Consider the following 26,632-nt stretch of genomic DNA (forward strand, 5'->3'; position numbering starts at 1 on the left):
CCTCGTGAAGTGTCCAAGAAACTGTTACATGAACTCATACCCCGATTTGGCCTCCCCAGAAGTATTGGCAGTGACAATGGCCCTGCCTTCATTGATAAAGTTGTACAAGAAGTGTGCAAGGTGCTGCAGATAAACTGGAGGCTACACGCAGCCTACAGACCCCAGAGTTTGGGGACACCTGAGCGTATGAATCGCACCTTGAAGGCCCACTTGGCCAAGTTGACCCAGGAGTCGGGACTACACTGGATAGATGTCCTGCCCATTGCCTTGTTTCGGATTTGGAGCGCTCCAACCAAGAGACTGAGACTATCACCCTTTGAACTTTTGTATGGCAGGCCACCCCCTTTCGTCTGAGACATCCCCACCAGTTTGGGGCGGGTGGGAGATCACATCACTCAGGAACAAGTGCAATTCCTGTCCCCGTGTGTGTTTGCTTCCCTTTCCCGGTACTACCTCGAGCCTACACCGTGCAGTCTCGCTGAGCCGGTCCACCAGTTCCAGCCGGGTGACAGCGTGGAAGCGCAACCCCCTCATCCCTAAGTGGCGAGGCCCGTATACCGTCCTCCTCTCCATCCCAACTGCGGTGAGAGTAGCCGACGTGATTCCCTGGGTGCATCACACGCGTCTGATCATCACCTTGTGTCTGACGCTACCGGAAACGCGTTGGGCCACGGGCAACGTGATCCTGCGACTGATCATCACAAGGACTTTCACAAGGACTTTCCCCTTTTCTCTATTATGTTCTGTATTGATTTGCTCTATGTCCTACTGCCCTTTTTGCTCTATGTCCTATTGTCCTGACCCCACTGAGCCATACCAACCCTATTGGCCTGCGGACCTCTGCTATGACTGGTTCGTCTTGCCAGTGGTAAGAAATGGCGTGCTCATTGGTTATTGGGAACAGGGGTTTGATGAGGTTGCCGTATTGAAACATCCTACTACCCCACTGTGGCTTCTCTTCCACACCACTGTCCAGCGCACATGGGTACTGCTCCTACGGGAAGTTGCAGAGACGGTCGAAATCTATCGAGTTCTGGACCGCTCTTGCTGTTGTGGGGGGGTAACCAACTGTCAATCGGGGGGTAGAGCACTGTACCAACCCCATCTGGTAGACCAGGTCCTGAATCTTAATGCAAATATTGCAGGGGAGGGAGCCTGAACCAGGTGCACATTGAAATTGCTGAACAAGTGCCAGTAAATCCTGCAGCCCCACCTGTGGTTGTCGTGGTGGCTCGAGCCTCCCATAATCCCAGAAGAATACCTGGCCTGGTAACTCCACACATAATACCCTTGAATGTGGTAGGGTATTCTTGTGGCTGCATAAGGGTTGCCACCCCAGGCTTCAGCCTCCATAGGCCCTGGTCAGAGACCACGTAGGTGACCGCTACCCAGTAGGACCAGCCTTTGAACTTTACAGAGTCTATTGCCATCCCTATAGCTCCCGAGGCCTAACAGTGTATCAGTGCCAGGCGGCCACTTTTCCCTGTGTAGAGTGGGAATGTTTTGTGTGTAGACGCTGTTCACGCCTCAGTAGGGCCAGGAGTTAGAGGCCCACATGACCTGGCCTTCGTGGGCCACCATCCCTTTGGCTTGTGGTATTACCCTTTTTGTGGTATTTCTGTGTTGGTGGTACAGTTCTTCGTTCTGGGCCACCGAACATTCCTCGAATCAGGATGTGGATCATACCCTGCCTCCTGATGGTTCTCACCTCTCAAATGGCCACAGGGTGGAAGGAAAACACCTTCCTGAATATGACAACAGCTGTAGCTAAGAGCCTGAACAGGTCTGAGTGTTACAGGCTGATTTGTACCACAAAATTAGTCTAGATGGTGCAGGTCTCCCCAGTGTATGTAGTTGAATTAGTTCTTAGCTCCCAGGTTGGTCATGGTTAAAAGAGATTTTGCTTGTGATTTTACTTCTCTTCGTTACCATATTACTCTTATCATGCTTTTTGCCTTGCCTTATTCAGATTGTACGCCAAATGGTAAGCCGCTCAGTTAATGCAGCAACACGTACCTATATCCTGGCTCTCTATGATGTTGCACCTATAGGTCCATCAAGCGAAAATGGAGAACCGTGACCGGTCAGCATTTTCGTGATGGAAAGGGGGGAATGCAGGGGTGAAGGTCAGGATGACCAATAGAGAGCCAGGCTAAGAACCTCTGAAGACATATTATAGGGCCATCTAAAAGCTAAAAGCACAAAGCCATTTTAGAAAGCTAAAGACTATTTCTCTTTCTCATGTTTGTCACTTTGCCACCTTTTGCAGAGGCAGCAAGCATGCAAGCTTGTGGGTGCCGCTAGCTTGCCCCTGCAGGAAGTTTGCTAGTTGAGGTTAAGCCATTTCTGAGAAACGACCCCTGACAAAGGCAAGTAGCAGGATGTTTGCTGACCGCCAGGCTCCAGAGATAACGCTTAGGTGTGAAGTTGCTAAACCACAAGGACATTTCTTGGAAGTGGGGGGTTCAGGGGCACTTCCTGGAACTAGTACAGAGGTTAAGTAGATTATAAGCCAGTAGCGCCACCTAGTGGAATAGGCAACTTGGAACCGAAAGGACACACCAAATTTATTCATTGGTTGAGCTTTAATGAATATGTATCAATGACCATAGGAAATTGTCAATCATTGGCTAAAGGGATGCCAAGGGGCTGAACTGTGCTTTGCAGAAAGATATATAAGTTGACTGCCCCAAAGGGGGGGCGGGCATTCTTCATTTTCCTGAATGCACCCTATTTGCTTTTTGTCGGACAAAAATCCAAATAAAAACTTTTTCTTTAAGAAACTTTGCTGCCTGATTTTTACATTCCTGGTCTGAATACCGATGTCCCTTTCAATCTCAGTTAAACCAGTGGAGGCAAGGCAATGCCAAACTCAACCAGGGTGGAAGGGAGAAAGGAGGAACTTGTTGCCATGGATACCATCTATAACCAAGCAAATATACTGTATTAATTCATCTTTCGTTTGCGTCAGGAAGCCGCTTAGGAAGCACTGCAGTGAGAACGGGCTGTGGAACTGGCCAAAGTTTAAAGGAGCTCTGAATTTAGGTCAAAAGCCAGGGCTAAAGTTAAAAACGAATGCTTATGAGGTTGTCAGTTTTCAATGGTGAACAAGTAGTTTAGGCTGGAACTCAGGCAATGGGCAACATCCAGAAGGGCAGGAACACAGATAAGGATACAGTGGAGCGGAACAGTTAACTGGTATTGCAATGTTAGGCAAGAAGAATAAGATAAGAATAACAGAATGGAAGGAATTCCCAAGGGTCATTTAGTAGGGTCATCTGGGGCTTTGGAGTACGTTGTCAGCAATATGCTGATGACACACAGCTCTACTTCCTGGTGAGGCAGCGGAAGTGCTGGACCAGTGTCCTGCCTCACTAAGGGACTGGATGAGAGCCGACAAACCGAAGCTCAATCCAGATAAGGATTGAGGCACTCTTAATGGGTGGTTCCCTAGTTTGGATGGATGGGAGACTGCCTGCTCTTGATGGGGTTGCACTTCCTCTGAAGAAGCAGGTGTGCAGCTTGGTGATACGTCTAGATCCATTGCTGTCACTTGAGGCTAAGGTGGCCTCAGTGGCACGAAGTGCCTTCCATCAGCTTGGGCTGGTGACCCAGCGGCTCCCCTATCTGGACAGGGATAACCTAACTGCTGCCGTCTATGCTCTGGTAACCTCTAAGTTAGATTAGTGCGACATGTTATACGTGGGGCTGCCTCTGAAGACGGTTTGGAAACTTCAGCTGGTGCAGAATCCAGTGGCCTGGTTGCTCACGAGGGCAAGCGTGAAAAGGGAATAGAGTAGCCTTCTTTACTCCATTCGGAACCCCTCCCTCATCCTTTTTGTGTAATGACAGGGATTCAGAAATGTAGCAGTAGCATGCCAGATATTGCAAACCTGTTTTCATACCAGCACTTTTTAGAAAATAAAACCAACAACGAAGAAAGCAAGCAAGCACAAGAATAAGAAACCCATTCATTCATTTTTGGATGCTTCCAGACAGGGGTTTGATATTGTAAACAGCTTGTTCAGATATTGCAAACGAAGACTTTTTCTAAACATCGGATTTCCCCCAGAGAGGAATATTATGGATTAAACAGAGGGAGACACAAGCTGACATTTTTATGCCAACAGTGTTGGATGAATGCTGCAGGAAGAAAATTTTATGCACGAGGAACATCCATCCCACAATGAACACCCATCTGAAAGCACTCTTTATGTTAAAAAATAGGCAGGTGTTTGGATTGGGGGGTGGGGGGAGTCTGTTTAAAAGCTAATCAGAAAAGAACTGGGTAGGGCTTTCATGGAAAAAGTAGTTTACTTATACTGGACCGTGTCAAGGCCAGTTTGTATGAACCTGTGCGTGGTGTGGGTGGGTGTTTGTATGTGTGTTTCCCCATGTGAGTCCAGCCCAGTTATAAGTGTGGCATTAAGCCTGTGCAAACCTGAAGTGATTGCACTGGGGCCATCCCCAAGTGTGAATGACTCAGCCCTTTTATTTAACAGCTCTCTGAACTCACGCAGGTGTTTAAATCACTGCTTCCTTTCACCCATAGGTAAAGGACGGAACATCACAAAGATCTCTCTTTATAACATTACAAGGAGCACAACAACATATCCACTGTGTCATCCTAATTATGTAGGACCTGAAATACTGCGCGACAACCCCATCCTTGTCTTGGCATCCTGAGTTGTGTCAATCAAGGACTCTTCAAAGGGTGGAGTGGTTGATTCCTCCCTGTACAATCAAGTGCAGTACGCAACTATCTCCTTCAGCTCAGTTGGGGTTCTCTTAAAGTAAAGATAAAGGGACCCCTGACCAGGTCCAGTTGTGACCGACTCTGGGGTTGCGGCGCTCATCTCGCTTTATTGGCTGAGGGAGTCGGTGTACAGCTTCCGGGTCATGTGGCCAGCATGACTAAGCCGCTTCTGGCGAACCAGAGCAGCGCACGGAAACGCCGTTTACCTTCCCACCGGAGCGGTACCTATTTATCTACTTGCACACTTTTGACGTGCTTTCGAACTGCTAGGTGGGCAGGAGCAGGGGAGCTCACCCTGTCGCGGGGATTCGAACCGCCGACCTTCTGATAGGCAAGCCCTAGGCTCTGTGGTTTAACCCACAGCGCCACCCGCGTCCCTTGGGGTTCTCTTAGGCAGTACTATAATGTCCAGCCTGCCTTGATTCCCCAGCACAATATACATTCATGAATAACGGGCCCCAGTCTGTTGTGGATGCCTTTGCAATGAGACAGAATTCCAGCAGCCTCTTCTCCTCTGGCATTGATGATGAACAGAATCCCTAGCCTTTTTTTTTAATGGCCCTCTGTTTTTGCCCCCATATTCAGGTAATCTGAACCATATCCACAGCCTTCACAGCCCCTCCCAACTTTACAGCAGTTTCTAAATTGACATCCCATGGTAGGTATGAGGTAGGAGAGAAAGCAGCCATATAATATGGGAGGGGGAGGAAAGTGGTGAGCTGAGCCATAGGATTACTAAATAAAATACCATTTAACACCAGGCTACACCTTCCCGTTCTTTAAAATAACACCCACACAAAAACAGCAGAGGATCCAGTTTCCTTCAAAGCTTCTCCATGAGTTTTTAAAAATTTATATTTGAAACCAGCGGGTCTGGATTCATTTAAACTTCATTAAATCTCTCTCTGCCTTTACACTCTGAATGCTTTTCAGCAAAGGGCTGCAGGTGACCTTGGACACCATCTGGGATTTATTTCTGCAAAGAATTAAAGTGCCAACACCTCTAGTCAACTTCTGTTTTTGTTGTTCCCTTTTCTTTTCTTTTTTTACAAGAACTCAAAATGTTCTCCGCTGCTTCATTTATGAGAGCTATAGCCATCCTTGTTCCTAACGCATCAAGTACTATTATGGGACCTGGATTAGTCTTTTGGAATCATTTATTGGCGTTTGGGCTTGGTTTGATTTTACGTGTGATTGCACCAATATTCCTTTTGTGCCATGTTTTACTGAACTGTCCCTGTGCATTGCTAAATAAGCACATAGGAAGAATCCAGACACAACCTATGCAGAGTTATATCAAGGTTTCCTCTTTTCTTTTTGTGCTATATATCAGTGAAACACCCACATAAGAATCTTAATCCAATCATGTGTATGTTCACATTAGGAATGCTTTCTACCAGTGACACACCCACATATACACAGCAGTCTGTACAAAATTCAGAAACTAAACCAAACCTTTAAAATGGGAGATTTCTGATGCACAAGTTCCACTTCAGAGACACTGGAAGCTGCTTGATACTTAATCAGGCAGTTGATTCATCTGGTCCATCTAGCTGAGTAATTGTTTCTACACTGACTTAAGAGCATCTCTCCAGTGTTTCAGAGGGGGACATCCAAGCCCTATCAGGGATGCCAGGTCTTCAAATTTGGATCTTCGGCATGCTCTGCCAATGAGCACCGGCCCTTTTTGGGTGATTTGGAATTCCAAAATCAAATGATAAATTGGCTATTTCAGAAGTATCCCTACACTGCTGTAGTACTTTGAAGAATAAGACTGAAAAAAGTAATCCTGTCTAAGGCTAGAATCTCACTGAAAGCTTCATGGAACTCCTAAACTCCAAGTGAACATTTCCTCATTTTCAGCATTGGAAAAAATGTGTGTGCCATCTCTGTCTCTCACATCAAAGGAGAATGGGACAATGCTGAGCTCTGTGTATACATTTCTGTCCCATCCTGTGTTCATCACAACAGCGCTGTTTCTATTCTGCTACAGACTGGCTTCTGCTAAAACCAACATTGTTCACATCAATCACTATGACCAAAACTAACATCATTTATTACATAATTTCAGTGGAAGGGAAACATTGAAAACAATGCAGAAAATAATGCCCTTGTTTACATTACATTTGAAAACTATAAAGTCGATTTCTGTTCCTGACCTCCAATGAATTTCAGCAATTTCTGCTCCTTCACAGATTACTGTGAAGAAGATCTTCATACCTAGCTTTATCCCAATGTGTGGATTTCCCAATCCACTAGTCACTAGCACATATTTCAAAGGAGGGGACATCAAGATGATCTGGAGTTGCTCGGCACCCAGAATGCTTTATGAGTAGTTGCCAGGAAATCATCACCATCATCATAGTCACTACTACACTTTGGTCAAAATGTGGGATAGAGAGGTGACTGTGGTTACCCATGAGAATCATCCTAATGTCTTCCAACCCAGCTTCAGGGGCAATTGGCTCATTGGTCTACCAAAACACCAATGACAAGGATGAATAGATAAGAAGAGCGCAGATGGCAGACAACCTGAGCCAAATTTTTAAAAGTTCACTAATTTGCTGTGCAACTGAAGACATACAGAAAACTGGTGTCCTTGCACCGAAGCTTATAATAATGCTTAAGAGGCATGACATTGCAGTAGCTCTTCCTTAAGTAAAAGCTATTATAGCTTCAGAGATGTTAAGTACCTCAATGGTGTGGAGCAGGACTTTATATATTGGAGCAAGGAAAATGTATGAAAATTGTATGTGTAAATCTAGGTCCCAACATTTGGGCTTAAGCTACTGTTTCTCCTATTTTTATGAGCACTCCAAATCTGCAGTCTAGAAAACGTTCCTGTGCTGTGCAATCCTATGCATGTTTACTCAGAAGTAAGTCTTGCTGTGTTCAGTGTAGGTTACTCCTAGCTAAAATAATCTTTAAAATAAGCAATAGAAATGGTCAGCATTTCCTTGTCCACCATTCTTCCCAACACAAGAAGTGTTTACATTTGAAATTTTCAACACTTCAGTGGGGAATGCCTGTGACACAATGTGACTCAACTCCCAGTCTGGGCAAATGAGTGAAATGCATTTAATGAATTCATTTTGTTTCAGCAGTGCCCACTGTGTTTTGAATTTCATCATGGTTAAAACGAGACCATTTGCGTTAGATCACTTGGTAAGAAGCAGCCTTTTGCTGCTGACAGGCAACCGCAGCCAGAACTCAGGGAGATGAAAGACAATTTCCTTCTCTACTTGCAGTAGGGGGGCTGGAGATTACATTTTAGGGTTGTCTAGAAATTCTGTTGTGCTTTTCCCACTTCCCTTTAGGCCCAATAAGAGGTGATGTTAATTGTATCATTGTAGCTAATACGTCTAGTATTTTTCCTCTTTGAAAAGCTGCCTGGGGAATAGTATTGCGACTGTGGTGTGCAGGGAAAGTGGGATTTTTTTTTTTTTAAGAAAACACAACACCTCCCTTCCTGCTGCAGTCTCCACGAAAAGTCACCCAGCTGCTATTTTTTCTGGGAGAGAAATATCCATTGATCCCAATAAAAACTCCCTCTTAGGAAGAAGAGCATAAGGCCATTTTCACCAGGACCACATTGGGAGTTTTTTTAAAAAAACAAAAAACAACAACAACCATGTTTTAAGCCTTCCCCACATAACATGCTGTCCTAGCCCAAGTACCTAGCCCAAGTTCTGCAGCTGAAGGACTATTTAATCATATGGTAAAGGGACCCCTGACCATTAGGTCCAGTCACGGCCAACTCTGGTGTTGCGGCACTCATCTCGCTTTACTGGCCAAGGGAGTCGGCCTACAGCTTCTGGGTCATGTGGCCAGCATGACTAAGCCGCTTCTAGCGAACCAGAGCAGCGCACGAAAACGCCATTTACCTTCCCACCAGAGCGGTACCTATTTATCTACTTGCACTTTGATGTGCTTTCGAACTGCTAGGTTGGCAGGAGCAGGGACCGAGCAACAGGAGCTCACCCCGTCACGGGGATTCGAACCGCCGACCTTCTGATCAGCAAGTCCTAGGCTCTGTGGTTTAACCCACAGTGATGCCATAAATTGCATTTCAACCACCACTCCATAAAGTTCAGCACAGGCACCAACTTGAACAAAATATGGGGGGCACCTGCCTACCCTCCCTTCTCCCCACACTTCTCTGGAGAGCACTTTCCTCCTCCACATGCAACTAGACACAAATCTCGCCCCCCCCCCAGTCTCCCACAAGAAGTTTCTGCCTACTCACCTGCCCCACACCTGTTTGCTTCTCCTACCAGCCTGCTGACCCACTTGCCTCTGCCCAGCTACCCTGGGCTCAGACACGCTCGGAAATGGCGCTGAAAGCTGAGGGCCAAGTTGGGGAAAGAGTGTAGCACCCAGCTTGGGGGGGGAGGTGGCTGCCCAAGGGGGGGTTAAATATTTTATGGGGGGGACCAGGGGACCATAGAGTTGGTGCCTATGTAACCCAGTACTGTCCACCCTGAATAGGAAGCTTCTTTGTGCCAAATCCGACACTTGGCCCATGTACTTCTGTATTGCCTACACAGGCAGGCAGTGGCTCTCCAGGGTTTCAGCCTGGTGACTCTCCCAGCCCTACCTGAAGATGCTGGGGACTGAACCTGGGACCTTCAGCATGAAAAGCAGATGCTCTACCTCTGAGCTAGGCCCCTTCCCAGTCTTTTCCCAGGATATCAAGCTGAGAAATCCCGCAGCCCAAGTTAAATCAGGCTATTAGGAATGGACGATGGGACTCTTCTGTAAGCAAAGTGTGTGCTCTGCTTCTGAGCTGTGGCCCTTGCCCAACACGTAGGAATGGCAGCACAGCAGTGAGCCACAGCAGGCAGAGATAGCAGCACCAAGCACTGCAGCTAGAAAGCGAGGAGTGTGCAGCGCTGCTTATCAGCAACGCTGCGTTTTAATGAAGAGGGAGAGCCTGCACATATTTTAATAAGAAAGGCTTCAATGACACATTAAACATTCAGCGCAGCACTAGAAATTGAGCATCCCAATATTCCTATTCAATCTTACACACATTAATATGCACACACTGCGATGATTAGTCGTACTTTGTTTCATCTCAGATGAATACTCTTTGATCTCCTTGCAGCAGGCGTCTCCTGCAGAGCTGGCAGCAAAAAACCAGCTATAGTGGCAAGTATTTTAAAATTAACCTTAGGGGATAACCTTCACCTTCCAACAATCTGCACTTTTCTTTTCTTTTTTTGCAGCCTCTCTCTCAGTTTCTTTTCTTTTTTAAAAAAATGGTTCTGCCAAATAGCACGATTCTCTTCTTTTCTGGGGCCAACTACAGCACACCTGGCAAACGACCAGAGAGCTCTATTGCAATGATTTCTCTTTATTGCTTCACTGCAAGTAAGCTTAAAGGTTTATAACCATTATCACCATTCCAGAATATCAACCGCTCGTGAACTCTGATTTAGACACAGCTCAGTTTGCATTCCCCAAAAGAATGAGCCTTTCAAGTTACACTTAATTTCCACCGTCTGTGCTGGGCACGCAAGAAAAGAGTTTTTGTCCAGACCAATAAATTTGCGTGTAGAAGTTTGCTTTACCTTAATTATGGCTCCCTCCCATGTGGTTCCATTTCTGAGACCCCCACAACAATTTTTGCAAACGTCTTTGGTGTTATACATTGTAGAACAACTTTGTGGCCTACCATGTCTCCACATTATGCCTTTTCTAAAAAGCTGACTGTCACCATGGCCAGCACATGCATTTCCTAATTAGCCTTAGCTACACTAGTAGAAGGGATGCGGGTGGTGCTGTGGGTTAAACCACAGAGCCTAGGACTTGCTGATCAGAAGGTCGGCAGTTCGAATCCCCGCAACAGGGTGAGCTCCCGTTGCTCAGTCCCTGCTCCTGCCAACCTAGCAGTTCGAAAGCATGTCAAAGTGCACAACTGGTCCTAATGGTCAGGGGTCCTTTTACCTTTACCTTTACACTAGTAGAAAACAGTGTTCTAGAAGCCTTGCTTAATATGTCAGCATTACAATTTAATTTAAAGGCTGTCCCTCTCCTTTGAAAACAGATGCCAGTGTTAAGCTGGCCTTTGCAGCAGAAATATGGATTTGTGTTTGGAATGTGAACATTGTGTTCTGTCTCATGTTGCAATCTTTGAGGGAGAGATCATGTCAGAAAGTGGATATTGGAGCCCCTTCCACAGTGTTGGGACCATTTTTTGTGTGGGGAGAGGGGGGAAATGTCTAAGGGGGTCATGAATATGGTACATCTAGACTGTATGTAATGTGAAGGAGATTATGCGTTGAAATATTTTAGTTGATATTTTAAAATGTAAAATGCTATTTTATTTATTGATTGGTTTTATCTGGTGGGCTTATAGCTGAATAAAGTATTATCTATCTACAGTGGTACCCCGCAAGACGAACGCCTCGCAAGACGGAAAACCCGCTAGACGAAAGGGTTTTCCGTTTTGGAGGCGCTTCGCAAAACGAATTTCTCTATGGGCTTGCCTCGCAAGACGACAGCCCATAGGGAAATCTCCGGGACAGCGGGGAAGCGCAGGGCGTCTTCCCCACTGTCCTCGGACCTCCGCCCGCCGCGCGGCATCGGAACGAAGCTCCAATGCCGGGCGGCGGGGGGGGGAACGCCTCCTCCCGCCGCGCGGCATCGGAACGAAGCTCCGATGCCGGGCGGCGGGGGGGGAACGCCTCCTCCCGCCGCCCGGCATTGGAGCTTCGTTCCGATGCCGCGCGGCGGGGGGGGGAACGCCTCCTCCCGCAGCGCGGCATCGGAACGAAGCTCCGATGCCGGGCGGCGGGGGGGAACGCCTCCTCCCGCCGCGCGGCATCGGAACGAAGCTCCGATGCCGGGCGGCGGGGGGGGAACGCCTCCTCCCGCCGCGCGGCATCGGAACGAAGCTCCGATGCCGGGCGGCGGGGGGGGAACGCCTCCTCCCGCCGCGCGGCATCGGAACGAAGCTCCGATGCCGGGCGGCGGGGGGGGAACGCCTCCTCCCGCCGCGCGGCATCGGAACGAAGCTCCGATGCCGGGCGGCGGGGGGGGGAACGCCTCCTCCCGCCGCGCGGCATCGGAACGAAGCTCCGATGCCGGGCGGCGGGGGGGGGAACGCCTCCTCCCGCAGCGCGGCATCGGAACGAAGCTCCGATGCCGGGCGGCGGGGGGGAACGCCTCCTCCCGCCGCGCGGCATCGGAACGAAGCTCCGATGCTGCCGCGCGGCATCGGATGGCTTTCCTGAAGACTTGGGGTGGGAGGAGGGTTTTCCTTCCCACCGCCAACATTCAGAATGCTGTTCTGAATGTTTGCGGTGGGGAGGAAAAACCCTCCTCCCACGCAAGCCCCGGGAACAGAGGGAAAGCGCTGCGCGCCTTCCCCTCTGTTCCCGTACCTGTCCTGAAGGCTTGCGGTGCGGAGAAAAGCCCTTCTCCGCACCACCAGCCTGGCAAGCGGTTTCCCTAGGAACGCATTAATTGATTTTCAATGCATTCCTATGGGAAACCGTGCTTCGCAAGACGAAAAACTCGCAAGAAGAAAAAACTTGCGGAACCAATTAATTTCGTCTTGCGAGGCACCACTGTATCTATCTATCTAAGGGGGTCATGACTGAGATACATAAAATTGTGCATGGGCCTGAGAAAGCAGATATAATTTTTCTCACTCTTTCCCATAATATGAGAATCTAATGAAACCAACTGGCCAGAAATCCAGGACAGCCAAAGGGCATTACTTCTTCACACAACACACCATAATCTAACCTCTAGGTTAGTTTATTGCAATGTGTTACACATGGGGCTGCCTCTGAAGACAGTTTAGACACTTCAATTGGTGCAGAATTCACCAGCCAGGTTGCTCACAGGGGCAAGATGGTTTTGAGCATATAGCACCAGGTAAAGGTAAAGGACCTCTGGATTGACTGGATGGTTAAGTCCAGTCAAGGGTGACTATGGGGTGTGGCGCTTATCTCTCTTCAGGCCAAGGGAGCTGGCATTTGTCCACAGAAGCTAGAGCACACAGAGCCTGAGCTGCAATAGCACTTTCCAGCCATTTATATATCATCAACTCTGGCCCAAGAGCACTGGCTGCCAATTCGTTTCCAAGCCTAAAATTGACCCATAAAGCCTTAAATGGCTCAGGACTGCAATACCTCAAGGACTGCCTCTCCCTATATGACCTGACCCAGACTCTGTGATCATCATCTGAGGCTCTTCTTTCATGTGCTCCATCCACAAGAAGTCTGGAGGATGGGAGAATGAGAACAGGCTTTTTCTGCAGTGGCTACCCACTGCAGTGGAATGCTCTCTCCAGGGAGGCTTGCATAGCCTTCATTGCATATCTTTAAGCACCAGGCGAAAACATTCCTCTTCTCTCAGGCCCTTGGCTAATTAAACAATCTACGGCCTTGTAAATTGTTGGGGCAGTACTGTTTTGTTTGCTGTTAGGTATTTCTGTGTTTTTATACTGAAACCACCCTGTGAGCCTAAACTGAAGGGCAGTTTATAAATTTAAAAAATAATAAATCAATTATGGAAATTTGCCAACCCCAGAGGCAAGAGGAGATGATGATCAGGTGCTAGAAAACGGACACCCAGGAATGGAGAGGAGAAGTCCCCCCGCCTCTGTTTCTAGATGTCGGACAGAAACGAAAAGGGTGGAGATAGCTACCCTGCTTAAGCTCCTGAGTATCATCAACTGTACTGACATGTCTCAAAAAGTCATCCCAATGAAGTTTCGAGTTTGGCAAGGTGGTAGGAACATGAACCGCATCCTTTCTCAACTCCTGTTCTTGTCTGGGCCTCGTAGAGGCCTGGAAGCAGTTAGTTAGAGGGGGTGGAGTCTCTAGAGAAGTGACTTTGTTTGGGGAAGAAACCAAGAATCAAGAGTTATATAAAGCCAGCCAGGTACCCTTTTAGCTTTCCAGTATCATATTGCCTGCCTGAGCTGCAATAGCAATTTCCAGCCATTATCTAGGTGGTGCTGCAGCACAGCAAATATCCGTAAGATAAAATGCTGGGCCCCTGCTGCCAGATTCCTTGGTTTGTGCCTCAGATGCCTGACATCTCCAGCACAGGGCTAGGTGATGCCCTTCAGATGCTGCTGGACTCCAATCCCCAGCAGTCCCAGCCAGCAGGCCCAATCATAAGGGATGGCGTGGGCAGTAGTCCAGCACATGTGGAGGGTACTGCTTTAGCTAACTCTGCTCTAGGGGAACTCCTGTTCTGAATCATGCAACCTAAATGGTACTTGAAGCCTCTGTGTGCTCATGTTCCTGCCTAATACAGGATCGACCTATGGCTAGGCTTCGCAATCTACCCTTCAGCAGCAAATCCGCTTCCTAAAACACTGACTGCTGGTTGCTAAACTCCTGGTGCTGAATCCCTGATTTATGTCTGCTGACATTCTGGCCAAGGCTACTCGCTTCCCAGCTGGCTGCACCAATCTTCCAGCTGCAAGGAAACCGACATAGTAGCATGAAGCTATGTTTATTTTGCCCACATAACTTAGTTGCTTGAGTTGAAAAGGTAACAGATCAGGGCCGGCAACCACGGCTTAATTCCAAGTTGCCAGGCAACCGCACATCCGCCAGTGAAGTACTTTCAGACGGCGCTACCAGCAACTTTGGAAAGCGGCGCTGCTGGCCCTTCATGGGGCCATAAAGCACCGAGCTGGATGAGGCTCACAATGCTCTGTAAACAAGATCGTTGTGGGCTATATATCTAATGATGCTTAATTAACACTCCTGGCAAATCAATCCTAAAAACAGCCTCCTTCATAATTAAAACTCTGCCAAGTAGGAGACAGCACCGGAGCTATGGCAACTTGATGCTTGCTGAATTAGGGGAGGAAAAAGAAACGAGGGAGAGGGGGGGACTCTTGACAGCAATTACTGTGTGCTTAGACTAATTCACAAGCAGATGGTTGCACTTAAGCGCCAGTGAAGGAGGACTGCGTGTTACTGTCAGCAGGATGAATAGAGAGGCTGTGTCGAGCAGTGGCTAGCTTTCCATCAGAGAAGCCTGGGGCAGGCGAAAACCATTATTACTTACTGTTCATACTCTGCCATCAGCATACATGAGTCCCTTACAAGCTAAACAGGTAGGTCACTGCCTCCAAAGGAGCACTGTAGAACCACTTTAGACTGTCATGGCTTCACCCCAAAGAACTGTGGGAAATGTAGCTTGTTAAGGACTCTGAAAGTTGTTAGAATACCCCTATTGCCCTCAAAGAAGGACAGTTCCCAGAGTAGTTTAACCATCAATCCCTGATGATCAATCCCTCTTCACAGGCAACCTTTGAGAACTGTAGCTTGTGGGGAGGAATAGGGGTCTCCTAACAAACCACTGTTCCCAGAATTTGTTTGGGGGAGCCATGGCTGTTTTGAAGTGGTATCGCTTTAAATGTGGTATTGCTTCCCTCCCCTGATTCCCTCTGAGGCTGATAAGCCATGAGGAAGAGTTTGGAAGGTTGCCGTTAGTTCTCCGCTGCCCCTTACTCACCCGCAGCCCCTCTGGGAAAATCACTGGCTAAGCTACTTGTGAGCAAATGGCTGGTCCAGCAGCTTCTTCCTCACATGAGGATAAGCCGCAGTACAGGCAGAAACAATGGTTTTTGAGGAGAGATTCGAAAGAAGGAAACAAACACATTCTGGAAGAATCTTTCATATAAGGGGGCATCAGCAAGGAGGGATGGGAGTAGCCATTTAAGAGAGCTGAGGAAAAGCTCTGGAAAGCTTTAAAGGAAAAGACATGGGAATCATTGCAGGATATGGAAGGGTATGGGGAAGCCACTGAACAAAACTGAAGAGGGACTTCACTAGGAAGGGGTATCACTGCTTCAATATCCTCTCTCTCTCTGTCTGTCTCTCTCACACACACAAGCACACAACCACACCAATTAAGTCCCAAGCGAGATTGGCTGCTCCTTGTGGGAGAAATGAGGATGTGGTGATGCCACATTTCAAATTGCTAGATGTTATGGGGAGAGAAGAGGAGGTGAAGGCACTTGTGTAGCTGCTTCTGTCAGCTGTCAACATCCAGGTTCATTCTCCAGAATGTGAGGCTGACAGGCTTAATTACAGAACTATAATTAATACATACTTGTGTTTAATAAATATTACCTGCCAGTTTACGCGGCACTTCAGATTTGCAAGGTGCTTTGCAACAGAAGGGTGTAATCACAATAACTCAGTGCTATGGATAGATGGATGAGTCTATTACCAGCCCTGGCCAATTCTGTATATGCTCATTCCTAAATCAGCTCTGCCCTCTTTCTGCATTAATTTGTGAGTTTCCTTTAAAAAATGAATGAAAATACATAAATTTTTTTCTCAGTGCACACAATTCTAAAAGTATTTTATCCTAAAATGTGCATTTTTGTAATGCATTTTAGTATGGGTTTTAAGCAGAGAGGTGTATGGCAAATTTCAGATAACTGCAAAATATGAAGGATAGTAGCATTAGTCATGCATTAGTCTGGGAGGTGTGAAACTGGCCAGCTCACATTCTTCTAAAGCATTTTCAGAAGCACACAGCTTGTTTTGTCCTCAGTGATTTTTCAAAGCTTCAACATTTTCTGCTCAGCCACCAGAATGAAGGGGAACTGATCAGTCAAGCCAGGAGAAATTCTGCTCTGAAATGCCTGCTTTGGCTTGTTCTTATGCACAGCTCATTAGGGTAGCTAGCCTCCTAATTCTTTGTACTTTGGCCACAAGCAAGGACAAAAATCCAGGAGGAAAAGCAGATAGACTCATTTGGGCTCCACATTCAACATTTTTTAAATGTCTGGTAATGAAATGCAAATAGTTGGCTGTGCAAATTTCTTAGCAGCATCCTGCTGTATGGAAAAGCTTTCCATGTGACCTTTAAGGCATTTGGCCCAGAGCCAAACTAGAGTTACACAGGAGATGCGTGAACAGTTCCTTAGCTTTTATTTATTTATTTTTTGAATGAAAAGCAGCTGTGGGAGGCTGCCAGTCTGAGCAGAGGAAGGAGAGGCAGGAGGGGTTGCTTAACCCATTCCCCTTCTGCTATTTGTATGCTCACAATCAACATCCTTAATGAGTACCCCCACCCCCACAAAACTCCCAAGGGTTCTAAAAGCAGCTTGGAGAGCAGCAATACGGAGATGCTTTTCTACTTTTAATCACGGCTACCAATACTTTGTTTCAGTGGGTTTAAATTAAAACTAAACTAAACTAAACATTTCAACAATCTTTGGTTGGTCAACAGAGCTTATTATAAAAAAGACACACAAAAAATCCATTGGTGTGATATGACACACAATTAGCAATATCTGCTAATAGCTCTAAAAGGTAAAGGGACCCTTGACCATTAGGTCCAGTCGTGGCCAACTCTGGGGTTGCGGAGCTCATCTCGCTTTATTGGCCAAGGGAGCCGGCGTACAGCTTCCGGGTCATGTGGCCAGCAGGACGAAGCTGTTTCTGGCAAACCAGAGCAGCGCACGGAAGCGCCGTTTAACTTCCTGCTGGAGCGGTACCGATTTATCTACTTGCACTTGGACGTGCTTTCGAACTGCTAGGTTGGCAGGAGCAGGGAGCGAGTGACAGGAACTCACTCCGTTGCGGGGATTCGAACCACCAACCTTCTGATCGGCAAGTCCTAGGCTCTGTGGTTTAACCCACAGCGCCACCCGCGTCCCAATAGCTCTACTTGGAAGCTAAGTAAAGGTAAAGGGACCCCTGATCATTAGGTCCAGTCGTGGACGACTCTGGGGTTGCGGCGTTCATCTTGCTTTATTGGCTGAGGGAGCCGGCGTACAGCTTCCGGGTCGTGGCCAGCATGACTAAGCCACTTCTGGCGAACCAGAGCAGCTACATTTGTGTAATTAAAGAGACTGCATTTAAACTTAAGAATCCTCTGTGAGTACTCTTGTAAACTTGAAATGTCCAGGAAGATATTTTATCAAGACACTATATTTAAACATAAGCACTCTCTGAGGGGGTTTATGTGATGTTATGAATTCCAGAAAACCCACAGAGTTGCAGTTATCTCTTTCTGGGAATTAATTTGCCAACAGACTAATTTGCAATGAGAAACATTAATTCATACCAACCTGTTGTCTATGTAAATGAAAAACTCTTGTGCCTGTCGTATGAATTTATGCAGATAAAGCTTTTAGAGGAGTGAGCATTCACTGCTGATTCCCCAGAGCATCCTGTCCGAGGCAAGATACACTGCCTGCATACTTAGGTTCTGAATATAAAGAAAGACACTCCGCAGGAGGCATAACAAGGAGCTGGGCACAAGCTATGAGCATTTTCCAAACACATTTATGAGGAAGTCAGTCCCATTGAACTAACATGAAGGTTTAGGGCAGAATATGTTAGTTCAGTGTGGGACTTCTTTGCTGTTTGCACTGATCATGTCTGCTTCGATTCTGTCTGCATGGACGACTAGTAAATCAGTAAGGGGAACTGCACCGTGACTTACATATATCAAGTAGGGTGATTCTGTGTGCCTGACACTCACAGAAATAGCTCAGTCTCCCAGGCTTGCAGTGGAAACAGAGTATTTGGAGGTAAGGTACTAGAGCCTCATGCTATGAGTCCCATTTGAAACACACACACACACACACAGAGAGAGAGAGAGAGAGAGAGAGAGAGAGAGAGAGAGAGAGTTCCATAGATCAGTGTTTCCCAACCTTTTTTGGGCAAAGGCACACTTGTTTGATGAAAAAAATCTCGAGGCACACCACCATTACAGCCCCGTGACGTCAGCGCGCAGCGTCACACCAGGAGGGACGCACGAAAGTGTAAGTTTCAATTTTTTTCCCTCCCCCTTGCCGGGGAACCTCCAAGCTTTGGGGGTGGGGGGGGAGGAGGCAGCAAAGCGAGGCAGGAAGGAGAGCGCGGCTTGGCTGGGTGAGCTTTGGCAGGGGCAGGGAATGAGAGCCGCGAGGCGGGCGCTGTGGACGGAGGCGCTGCCCGCCGAGCTCGCAGGCAGCCAGGCAGGCAGACGGCAAGAGCCCCGCGCTGGGCAGCCTCTCCTCGCCGCCGCCACCCCGCCTCTCGCTGCCCGACTCGCCCGCCTCCCTCCAGGCAACATCTCGCGGCACACTAGTGTGCCGTGGAACAGTGGTTGGGAAACACTGCCATAGATTGTAGTGGCTTCAAGTGCAAGAGCCTAACTCTCTGTTAAGACATTCTCTGATGTACCTGAGGCAAAGCACACCATCTAGAAAAGGTCCCTGAACAAAACAGCACACGCCCCAGGCCTGTAAGACGAGAATAAAAACATGGCATATACCCAAAGTTCCAGAATCACTGGTGATTAACATGCTTCCTAGTAATAAAGATGCTTATGGACCTCCTGGACCAACCAGCTTGTGAGAAGACAAAGCATGTGAGAGTAAAGAATAACAGCCGCAAAATACATCAGAGGTAGGGCGTTGGAACCGGCCTGTGGGCCAGATCCATAATTCCCTCAATCCCCACAGGTGAGTGGGACTGCCCACCTGTCTACCCCTTGGTATCCTAATGATACTGGGAGCATGCCCTTCAAAGGGGTTCACTGTAACTTCCAACCAGCTGACCAGCAGTTACAGGGAGCCTCTTTGAAGTCCTTTTGGAGGAAGTGGTTCCGTTTCAAAGCGCTTCCCCTCCATGAAGTGCTCCGAGTCCCAGCCGCTTTGTCTGCAGAGGGGAAAATACTTCATTTGAAAACATCTGTCATGTTTGGTCACTGTTCAAAAAAGGCCAGAATGAAAGCAAACAGAACCTTCCTAAGAACTTACTTGAGGGCTGTTTTGTAGTGGTAGATGGCTTCACTGTCACGACCTTGGTCTTTCAAAAAATTGGCATAGTTGTAGTGCACCTTGGCATTATGAGGCAGAGTCTGGATGCCTGACCTATGAACGAGAAACCACATAGGAACAGTAACAAACACAGTTTTGCTTTTTGTTATTGGAATTGCACCTCTTGATAGCTTGCCGTAAAAGGTACTAAAAATGAGGCATACTGGAAACCACGTACTTGGAAGAAACAGGATGTACCTACCTCTCAAACCAAACTGTAGTTTTGTTGAAATATATATATATAAAAATAATAAATGTCCAGTAGCACCTTAGAGACCAACTAAGTTTGCTCTTGGTATGAACTTTTGTGTGCATGCACACTTCTTCAGTCTCCCCCATCCTCCTATGAATGCCTCAACTAGAAATATACCACCAAGCCATCACTGCCAAAATCATACTGTATGCACACACTTCATAGCCTGAAACCTGGTTCCTGACCCACTTTGGAAATTATTCTCTAACTAAAAGGAAATAATAAATATTCATACCCCCAGTCAAATAGGGAAAGGTGAGGAGCAAATTACAAGGCAACACAAAATGTTTTTCCCATTTCTATTTCCTTCAATCTTGTGACTAATATTTTCCATGCACATTTGCCCAACATGAATTCCTAAACTCTAATATTGTTGCTCCAAAAAATACATAGCAATTGAACTGGCTGGGGGTGAGGGAGGAAAAAACACACACCACAGATTTGAGAACAATGTCCCAGTGTGGTTTCCTTCCGCACTGATTGCTATGGAGTTTCTCACAGACCAACCTGCAATATAGTGCGTTGGCATAAACTACAATGATGTTAATAAAGCCAACACAGGTGATTTTAAAAAACATTTTAGGGCACATGTGATCATAAAAGAGGGTGCCAAACACAGAATTCTCAGCACTCTCACAAAACTACAATTCCCAGTGCTGAGAGATGTGTCATACAATTTAAACCAATTAAAACTGGGTACCATTGGAAAAATTTAAGGTGCTTCCAGCTGGGGGGCTTAATATCTCAAATGGGTTGTTGGTGACAGGTTTTTGCATATTTTCTGCCAAAAATAGAGGAATTAAACAGGGGGGAAATATAAACTGGTATTTTGATGCTGATGATGTGATGTGCACACTATATAAAACCATGCACACATCAACAGCACCAAACCCCCAATAAATACCCATGTGGAAGCATCCATACTGAGCGTGACATTATCACCCCTCCGTTCTGTAAATCATCACCACCAGTAATAAAGTGTTCCACCATGATAAACCGTTTGCTGTGCAACCTCCTGTTAAATTGCTGCCCATTGATCTTTCCCAAGTGTATGTGTTTGGAACCTATTACATAATTCTGTTTGCAAAGCACAAAAAACAAGCGGGACTACATGCATCACGCTGCTCGTTCTGCAGAGGTAACGTGCATAAATAAAAAGAAGCAAAAGTGTCTTTTCAGGGGTGCAGAGGGAAATCATTCCTAGTCAGCATATTTGGCTCACAGAGCAGATTTACTGATTGAGGATAAGCTATTTTTAGACAGGTAAAGAGCACCATTTTAAAGGTTTAATCCCCAGTGGAGGAGAGACATTGCCTAGCGATCCATTCTCTCTCTGTCCCACACTATCACCTGCTTATAGGGTGGCTAAAACACATATTGTACTGTTCAGATTCCAAGTAATATGTATTCTTCAGGTAAGGTATGAAAAGTATTACTGGTGGGCCTTGGAGAACCCCAAGAAAGCCAAAATGTTTCCCCAGCCTTGCTGCCCGCCCCTCACCTTAGATCAATCTTACCTGAAAAGGGACTCTCTTGACAGCCAGATTTCATTCTGCTTCACTGTTTTCCATGAGAACAGCAACAGCAGCAAAGCTGAGAGGGTCGCTGCAGTGGCTCCCCATTTATTTAGCCACATACAAAGCTTGTTTAAGCCGTGGACCAAGAGGATGCAGTACCCCATACTGAAAAAGCAATCAGGGAAGGAGGAGGGAGAGAAAAATTATAGCAAGATGCAATGGTTGAGGTTTTTTCACAGAGGTTAGCATAACCAGCAAGAGGGCAGGTCCCTTGCATTATCTGGTCTTTTCTCACAGTGGGGCAAGATATTGCGAGATGGAGTCATTACTCCTCTGTGTCTCTTTGCTCATTCTTCAACATAACTAACTTAACACAATGCATGCTGCAATTTGACTACATCTTGCCCAGCTTCCACTGCCTAAGTCAATGATGTGAGGCAGGGGGCAGGGTAACACACAGTGAGGTCCCGTCAGTTGTTTTGTTAAGCTAGAACAGGGATGGGGGACCTTTGGCCCTCTGGATGTTACTGAACTCCAACTCCCATCAACTCCAACCAGCCTAGCTCAGTGGTGAAGGAAGATTAGAGTCCTGGCTCTCCATATGTCGCAACTGACATCATAATTGGCCAGCCTGGATGGATCTGATGGGAGGTAGAGTCCTCCTCATCCCGGGGTCCTCATCCCTTAGTTGAACATTATGAGAGAGAAGGTGCCAAGACACTCAGTGTCGTTCCTGTTCCTTCTCTCTTGGCAACATCTAGTTGTACTTTGGTTCTCAAAAACCTGCAGAACATATTTGGAAACTCCAGAAGTTCAATTTTATGATACAAATATTAAATTGGGGTAGCCAAAGTAGTGCCTTTCAGATGTTGATGGACCACAATTCTCATCAACTCTACAGGGAGTTTTAGTTTAGCAACAGCTAATGGTGGCTACCCTTGGTTTTAACTGTCGGGGGTGGGAATTGTAATTCTGCAATACATAAAGTTGTATGAGAGTAGCTTCCACCATGGCTATAGAAACCAGGTAGTCAGTGTAACCAGGACAAAAGAACACAAACACACACATATACTCTGTCCTTTGGATATTGTAAAATACATACTCTCCCCATCACAGAACTTCCGTGTTGGAAAAAATAATGAGGGAAGCAGCTCCCCATGGGTGTGATCCCAAGTCATAGTTCCTGGGGAAATTGTCCAAGGTCAAGGTTTTCGACTATTGCCCTTGGCAAAGTTTTTAAATCTGGAAGAATATGCTCCTTCAACTAAGATCCTCAACTTTAGTCTACCTCATACTGGCTGGGAAACTCAGAACAATATAGGACACTTCTAAGACTTTAGTCTTTTCTGACTATCCATTTGGTGCCACAGCTTTTAAAATAACAACTAAATAGCCAGGGTGTGGATGAGGGGAAAGAGATCAGGGTCATGGGATATATTTTTTGGGGAGGAGGTTAACCTTTTGTCAGTAATGTTCCAATTCAAAGCTGGGTATCACCCCACAAGCTTGCTATTCACAATGGGAGGAAAGCTCTGCTCCCACATGCCACATAATGAGGGGAATATATGTTAAGTACATTACATTCTGTTAGTAATTATAAGATATAGCTCTGTCTTTTTTGCTATTGCTTGCTCTTGTCTTCTGCACACTTATTTGCCTAATGCTGACATATGGTTTAACATAATCTTGAACCTGGTCATTTCTTTTGCCCCGTTTTGGTTTTTACTGCCTCTCTCCCATGCTAAACTGAATTGGTTTTTAACATGGTTTAATATAATTTTTAGCATCATTGTTATTATAATTATGTATTAGCTTTTTAATGTATTGTTGTTTTACTGGAGCATTTTGTCTGGAGCATTTTCTTTTTAATATAAACTGTTTGGGGCTTATAAAGGAAAGGGGGGAATCTACAATAATCTGCCTTAATAGTGAACTCTTAATTAGTTAAATTCACCAAGTTAATATGATCTTATGAATCAAAAGTCTCGTAATACGCTCAATAGATTTTTTTTTAAAAAAACATTCACACTGAACTTCTGGTTCAGTTTTTTTTAATTATAAATATAGTTTTTATACAATTTTCATGTGTTTCCTTAATCCATTCCATATTTAAAATAACAACCAACACCGCTCCATTTAAACTAATATGCAAGGTTATTTTCCCTACAAAACTATCCATATATATTGACTCTATCTTACATATTGCCAAAACATAATTTTCTTCCCAAAGAGCTGTTTGCTAAATCTACAGTCCCTGCTAAATCTACAGTCCCTGCAGATAGCACCAGAAGCTAATCTGCTTTTGTTGTCTAACATTCCTTTGCTTTTATTCCAGTGTGTTTATTATAAAGCAACAGCATCCAAGTATCTTGACTTTTTATGGAATCAAACTTGCTATTTGATTTCTCTTCAGAGTGTTTGATATTAATGGGCAAACAGCTAAACGTTCGAAGTCTGACTCTGGATAAGAATAATCTCAAAGAAAGGATGTTTGCAATGCTTAGTAACTTGATTATGTTTTATCTGATCAGAGAGCTAGAGAAACAGGAACTAACCCCAAATGGTAAAATGGCATTATTTCTTTCCTCCATTATTAAACATATGTGGGAATTGAGACTGTTTCACACTTGATTCCTGCAAGGCTGCATTTGTTTGCTCCTGGATGTGTTTCTGCAGGAGACTATATAAGAGCAGGGTGCTCACTTGCACATCATCATCAACAACAACAAAAGGAAATGTGCCACCAAAAAACAAGATAACAGATGTTCAAAGAATTTCCATATGCTCATTTATATGTATGGATGCAAATTTAAGCAGAAACACATCTCACAATAATGGGGAAGACTGTAACCTGGTGGCCTGGGTGCTGATGGACAACTTCAGTGCCCCTACTGCTCTCACTTCTGAGGGTTCTAGTTTCCATCAATTTTCAAATGGACTTGGACCGGACTGATAACTCCTTCAGACAGTGGACTATCCTCTGTAAAGTAGGAAACATGACCACTCTGCCTAGCAGGCTATCAACCAAAATGCAAATACTTGGAGCATACATTAGTGTGTGGCATTTTTTCAAATGCTGCCTTGGTACCAAGTGCCGGGAAGTCAGCTGCTCAGGAAGTTCAGCCCGAAGTTCTTAGAGCATATGAATTGAGGAAACTGGATACATTACGTGAGTACACCAAATTCCCCAAATGATCTAGGGGTTAAAGACTTTCTTTAGAATGAAAGGCTGAAGGTTTTTGGACTTGTCAGCTTAGAAAATGAATAGCTACTTAGGACAGTGTGTGTGTGTGTGTGTGTGTGAGAGAGAGAGAGAGAATGAATGTGTGGAATATGAAATACAGAATTATGGACGGCATGGGAGGCTGAATAGAAAGTCATCATTTCTCCCCCTTGCATCGTACTAGAATTCAGGGTCACCTAATTAAGCTGATTGGCAGTAGATGCAGGAGCGACAAAAAGAAGCAGCTTTTCGCACAGCGCAAAAATGGATAATGGAAATTTACCACCTCAAGGCTGCTGATGCAGCACAGAGAATGGAAGTGTTATACAGGAGGGATCACAGCTCAGGAGTAAAGCTCATGCTTTGCACGTAGAAAGACCCGGACTCTGGCATCGCCAGTTTTAAAAAAGAATAGGGGAGCAGGTAATGGGAAAGGTTTCAGTCTGAGACCCAGAAGAGCTGCTGCCCATCAGACTAGGCTGCAAATGACCCATTAAAATTCGTGCAGCCAACTGAAAATCACTGTTATAAGATCTGTTTAGGTAAAAACAAGCCTGACTACAATTAACCTCAGCCTGCAATACCTTCGGATTGCAGTACCCTCAGTATTCATTGATAAAAGTTGTTGATAAATGGAGCAGGGCAGCTACAAGTGTCATTAATTACAACAGGAGATACCCTTAAGCATGCTTAACTCTATCCAATGGAATCTACAGGGTTTAAAGGTGCACAATGCAGGCTGGATAATGCCCCTTCTATTTAGAAATAACTCTAACAATACTTTTGACAGCACTTTTAAGCCACAAGAATGTCAGAATCCTTTGCCTACCTCACCACAACCCTTTGAGGTAGGTCAGAATTTTCCCCATTTTATGTTCAGAGAACTGAGGGTAAGTGTTCACACCTTGCCAGTGGTAATTCATGACAGAGTGATGTGCCAACCCCTATTCTCTCATATTCAAGTGAGACTTAAAGGAATATGATCTAAGGATCAAATTCTGGTCATTCACAAATAAAATTTGCATATGTTTTCAACTGATGACACAGTTTAATCCTTTTGCGTCAGGTTTTTTTTTGGGGGGGTGGGGTGGTGTTCTTAAGCAGTTATCTACAGAAAGCGTATGTTGTATAAAAGTGGAGGGATTGCATTTGACTTCAATTGCAGGGGGAACGACACACAAGGCTTTCATCGAAGTAGAGGTTTTGTCATGTTCACAGTATTACGAATGATTTGTCAGAGGCATGGAGAAATTCAGATTTCCATGAGTAAATTGAAAAAAATAAAATGGAAAAAGACTAGCTCGGGCCAACAGCACACCAAATAAGCATTCGTAATAGGAAGTTAGGAGGAAAATATCCCCTAGAAGCAAGTGAATAATAATATATTCTCTTCAAATGAATACTTGGCTGGGGGGAAAGGGAGAGAGCTCTTTTGTGATTTTAAAGGGTCACAACCTCATAAAATTTTTAACTCTATTCTCACATCCTCATCACACTATGAATTTTAATTGCTATCGAACAAAATGCTATTAAAAGAGGTGAAGTAAAATGGCTACAAAATCCATTTCTCTTTTTACTTCCAGTTCCTCCCCCCCCTCAAACACATCGAATCATCTTTTGGCCCATTACAATGTAAGCAATTTCCTTTTTAAGGAGGACATGGTGAATACAAATATGTGCTTTTGAAAAATAATAGGTAAGTATCATTTAATGCCGAGTGCTAGACCCCAGGCCATCTCAAAACATTCCATGGTGACCTGAATATTCCATAACCACCACAAAACTTCACATTCACTAATATGCATTATTTAGATAAACTGATCTCTCGTAAACCTTGACAAAATGCCTTGTGAATATTAAGCACACACACACACACATACAGGCTCCCAAGATCATCATCATCATACAACATGTACAGCAGAGCCATAGCTGCTTTCCTTTAGCAGAGCGTACCATATTAACAGCAAATGTTTGACCCTCCACTGCTGGTCATACGCCGTGGAAGATCAAATTCTGGGGATGCCAATGTAGTCCCAAGAGGCAGAGCACCACCTCTTGGGATGGAAAGGTGCTG

General features: G+C 45.6%; 1 protein-coding gene across 1 annotated transcript in view; it reads right to left on the reverse strand.

Moving 5' to 3' along the window:
- TMTC1 (transmembrane O-mannosyltransferase targeting cadherins 1) overlaps positions 1 to 26,632 on the reverse strand; it is a 142,958-nt gene that overhangs the window by 33,618 nt on the left and 82,708 nt on the right. Inside the window, exons 10-11 of the mRNA XM_081212029.1 lie at positions 21,336 to 21,500; positions 19,506 to 19,619 (exon numbers count right to left, since the gene is read on the reverse strand). Of these exons, the coding sequence (XP_081068155.1) occupies positions 19,506 to 19,619; positions 21,336 to 21,500 (279 nt within the window). The remainder of the gene's footprint in view (positions 1 to 19,505; positions 19,620 to 21,335; positions 21,501 to 26,632) is intronic.

Source organism: Podarcis bocagei (assembly GCF_964188305.1).
Source record: "Podarcis bocagei genome assembly, chromosome: 10".
NCBI lineage: Eukaryota > Metazoa > Chordata > Lepidosauria > Squamata > Lacertidae > Podarcis > Podarcis bocagei.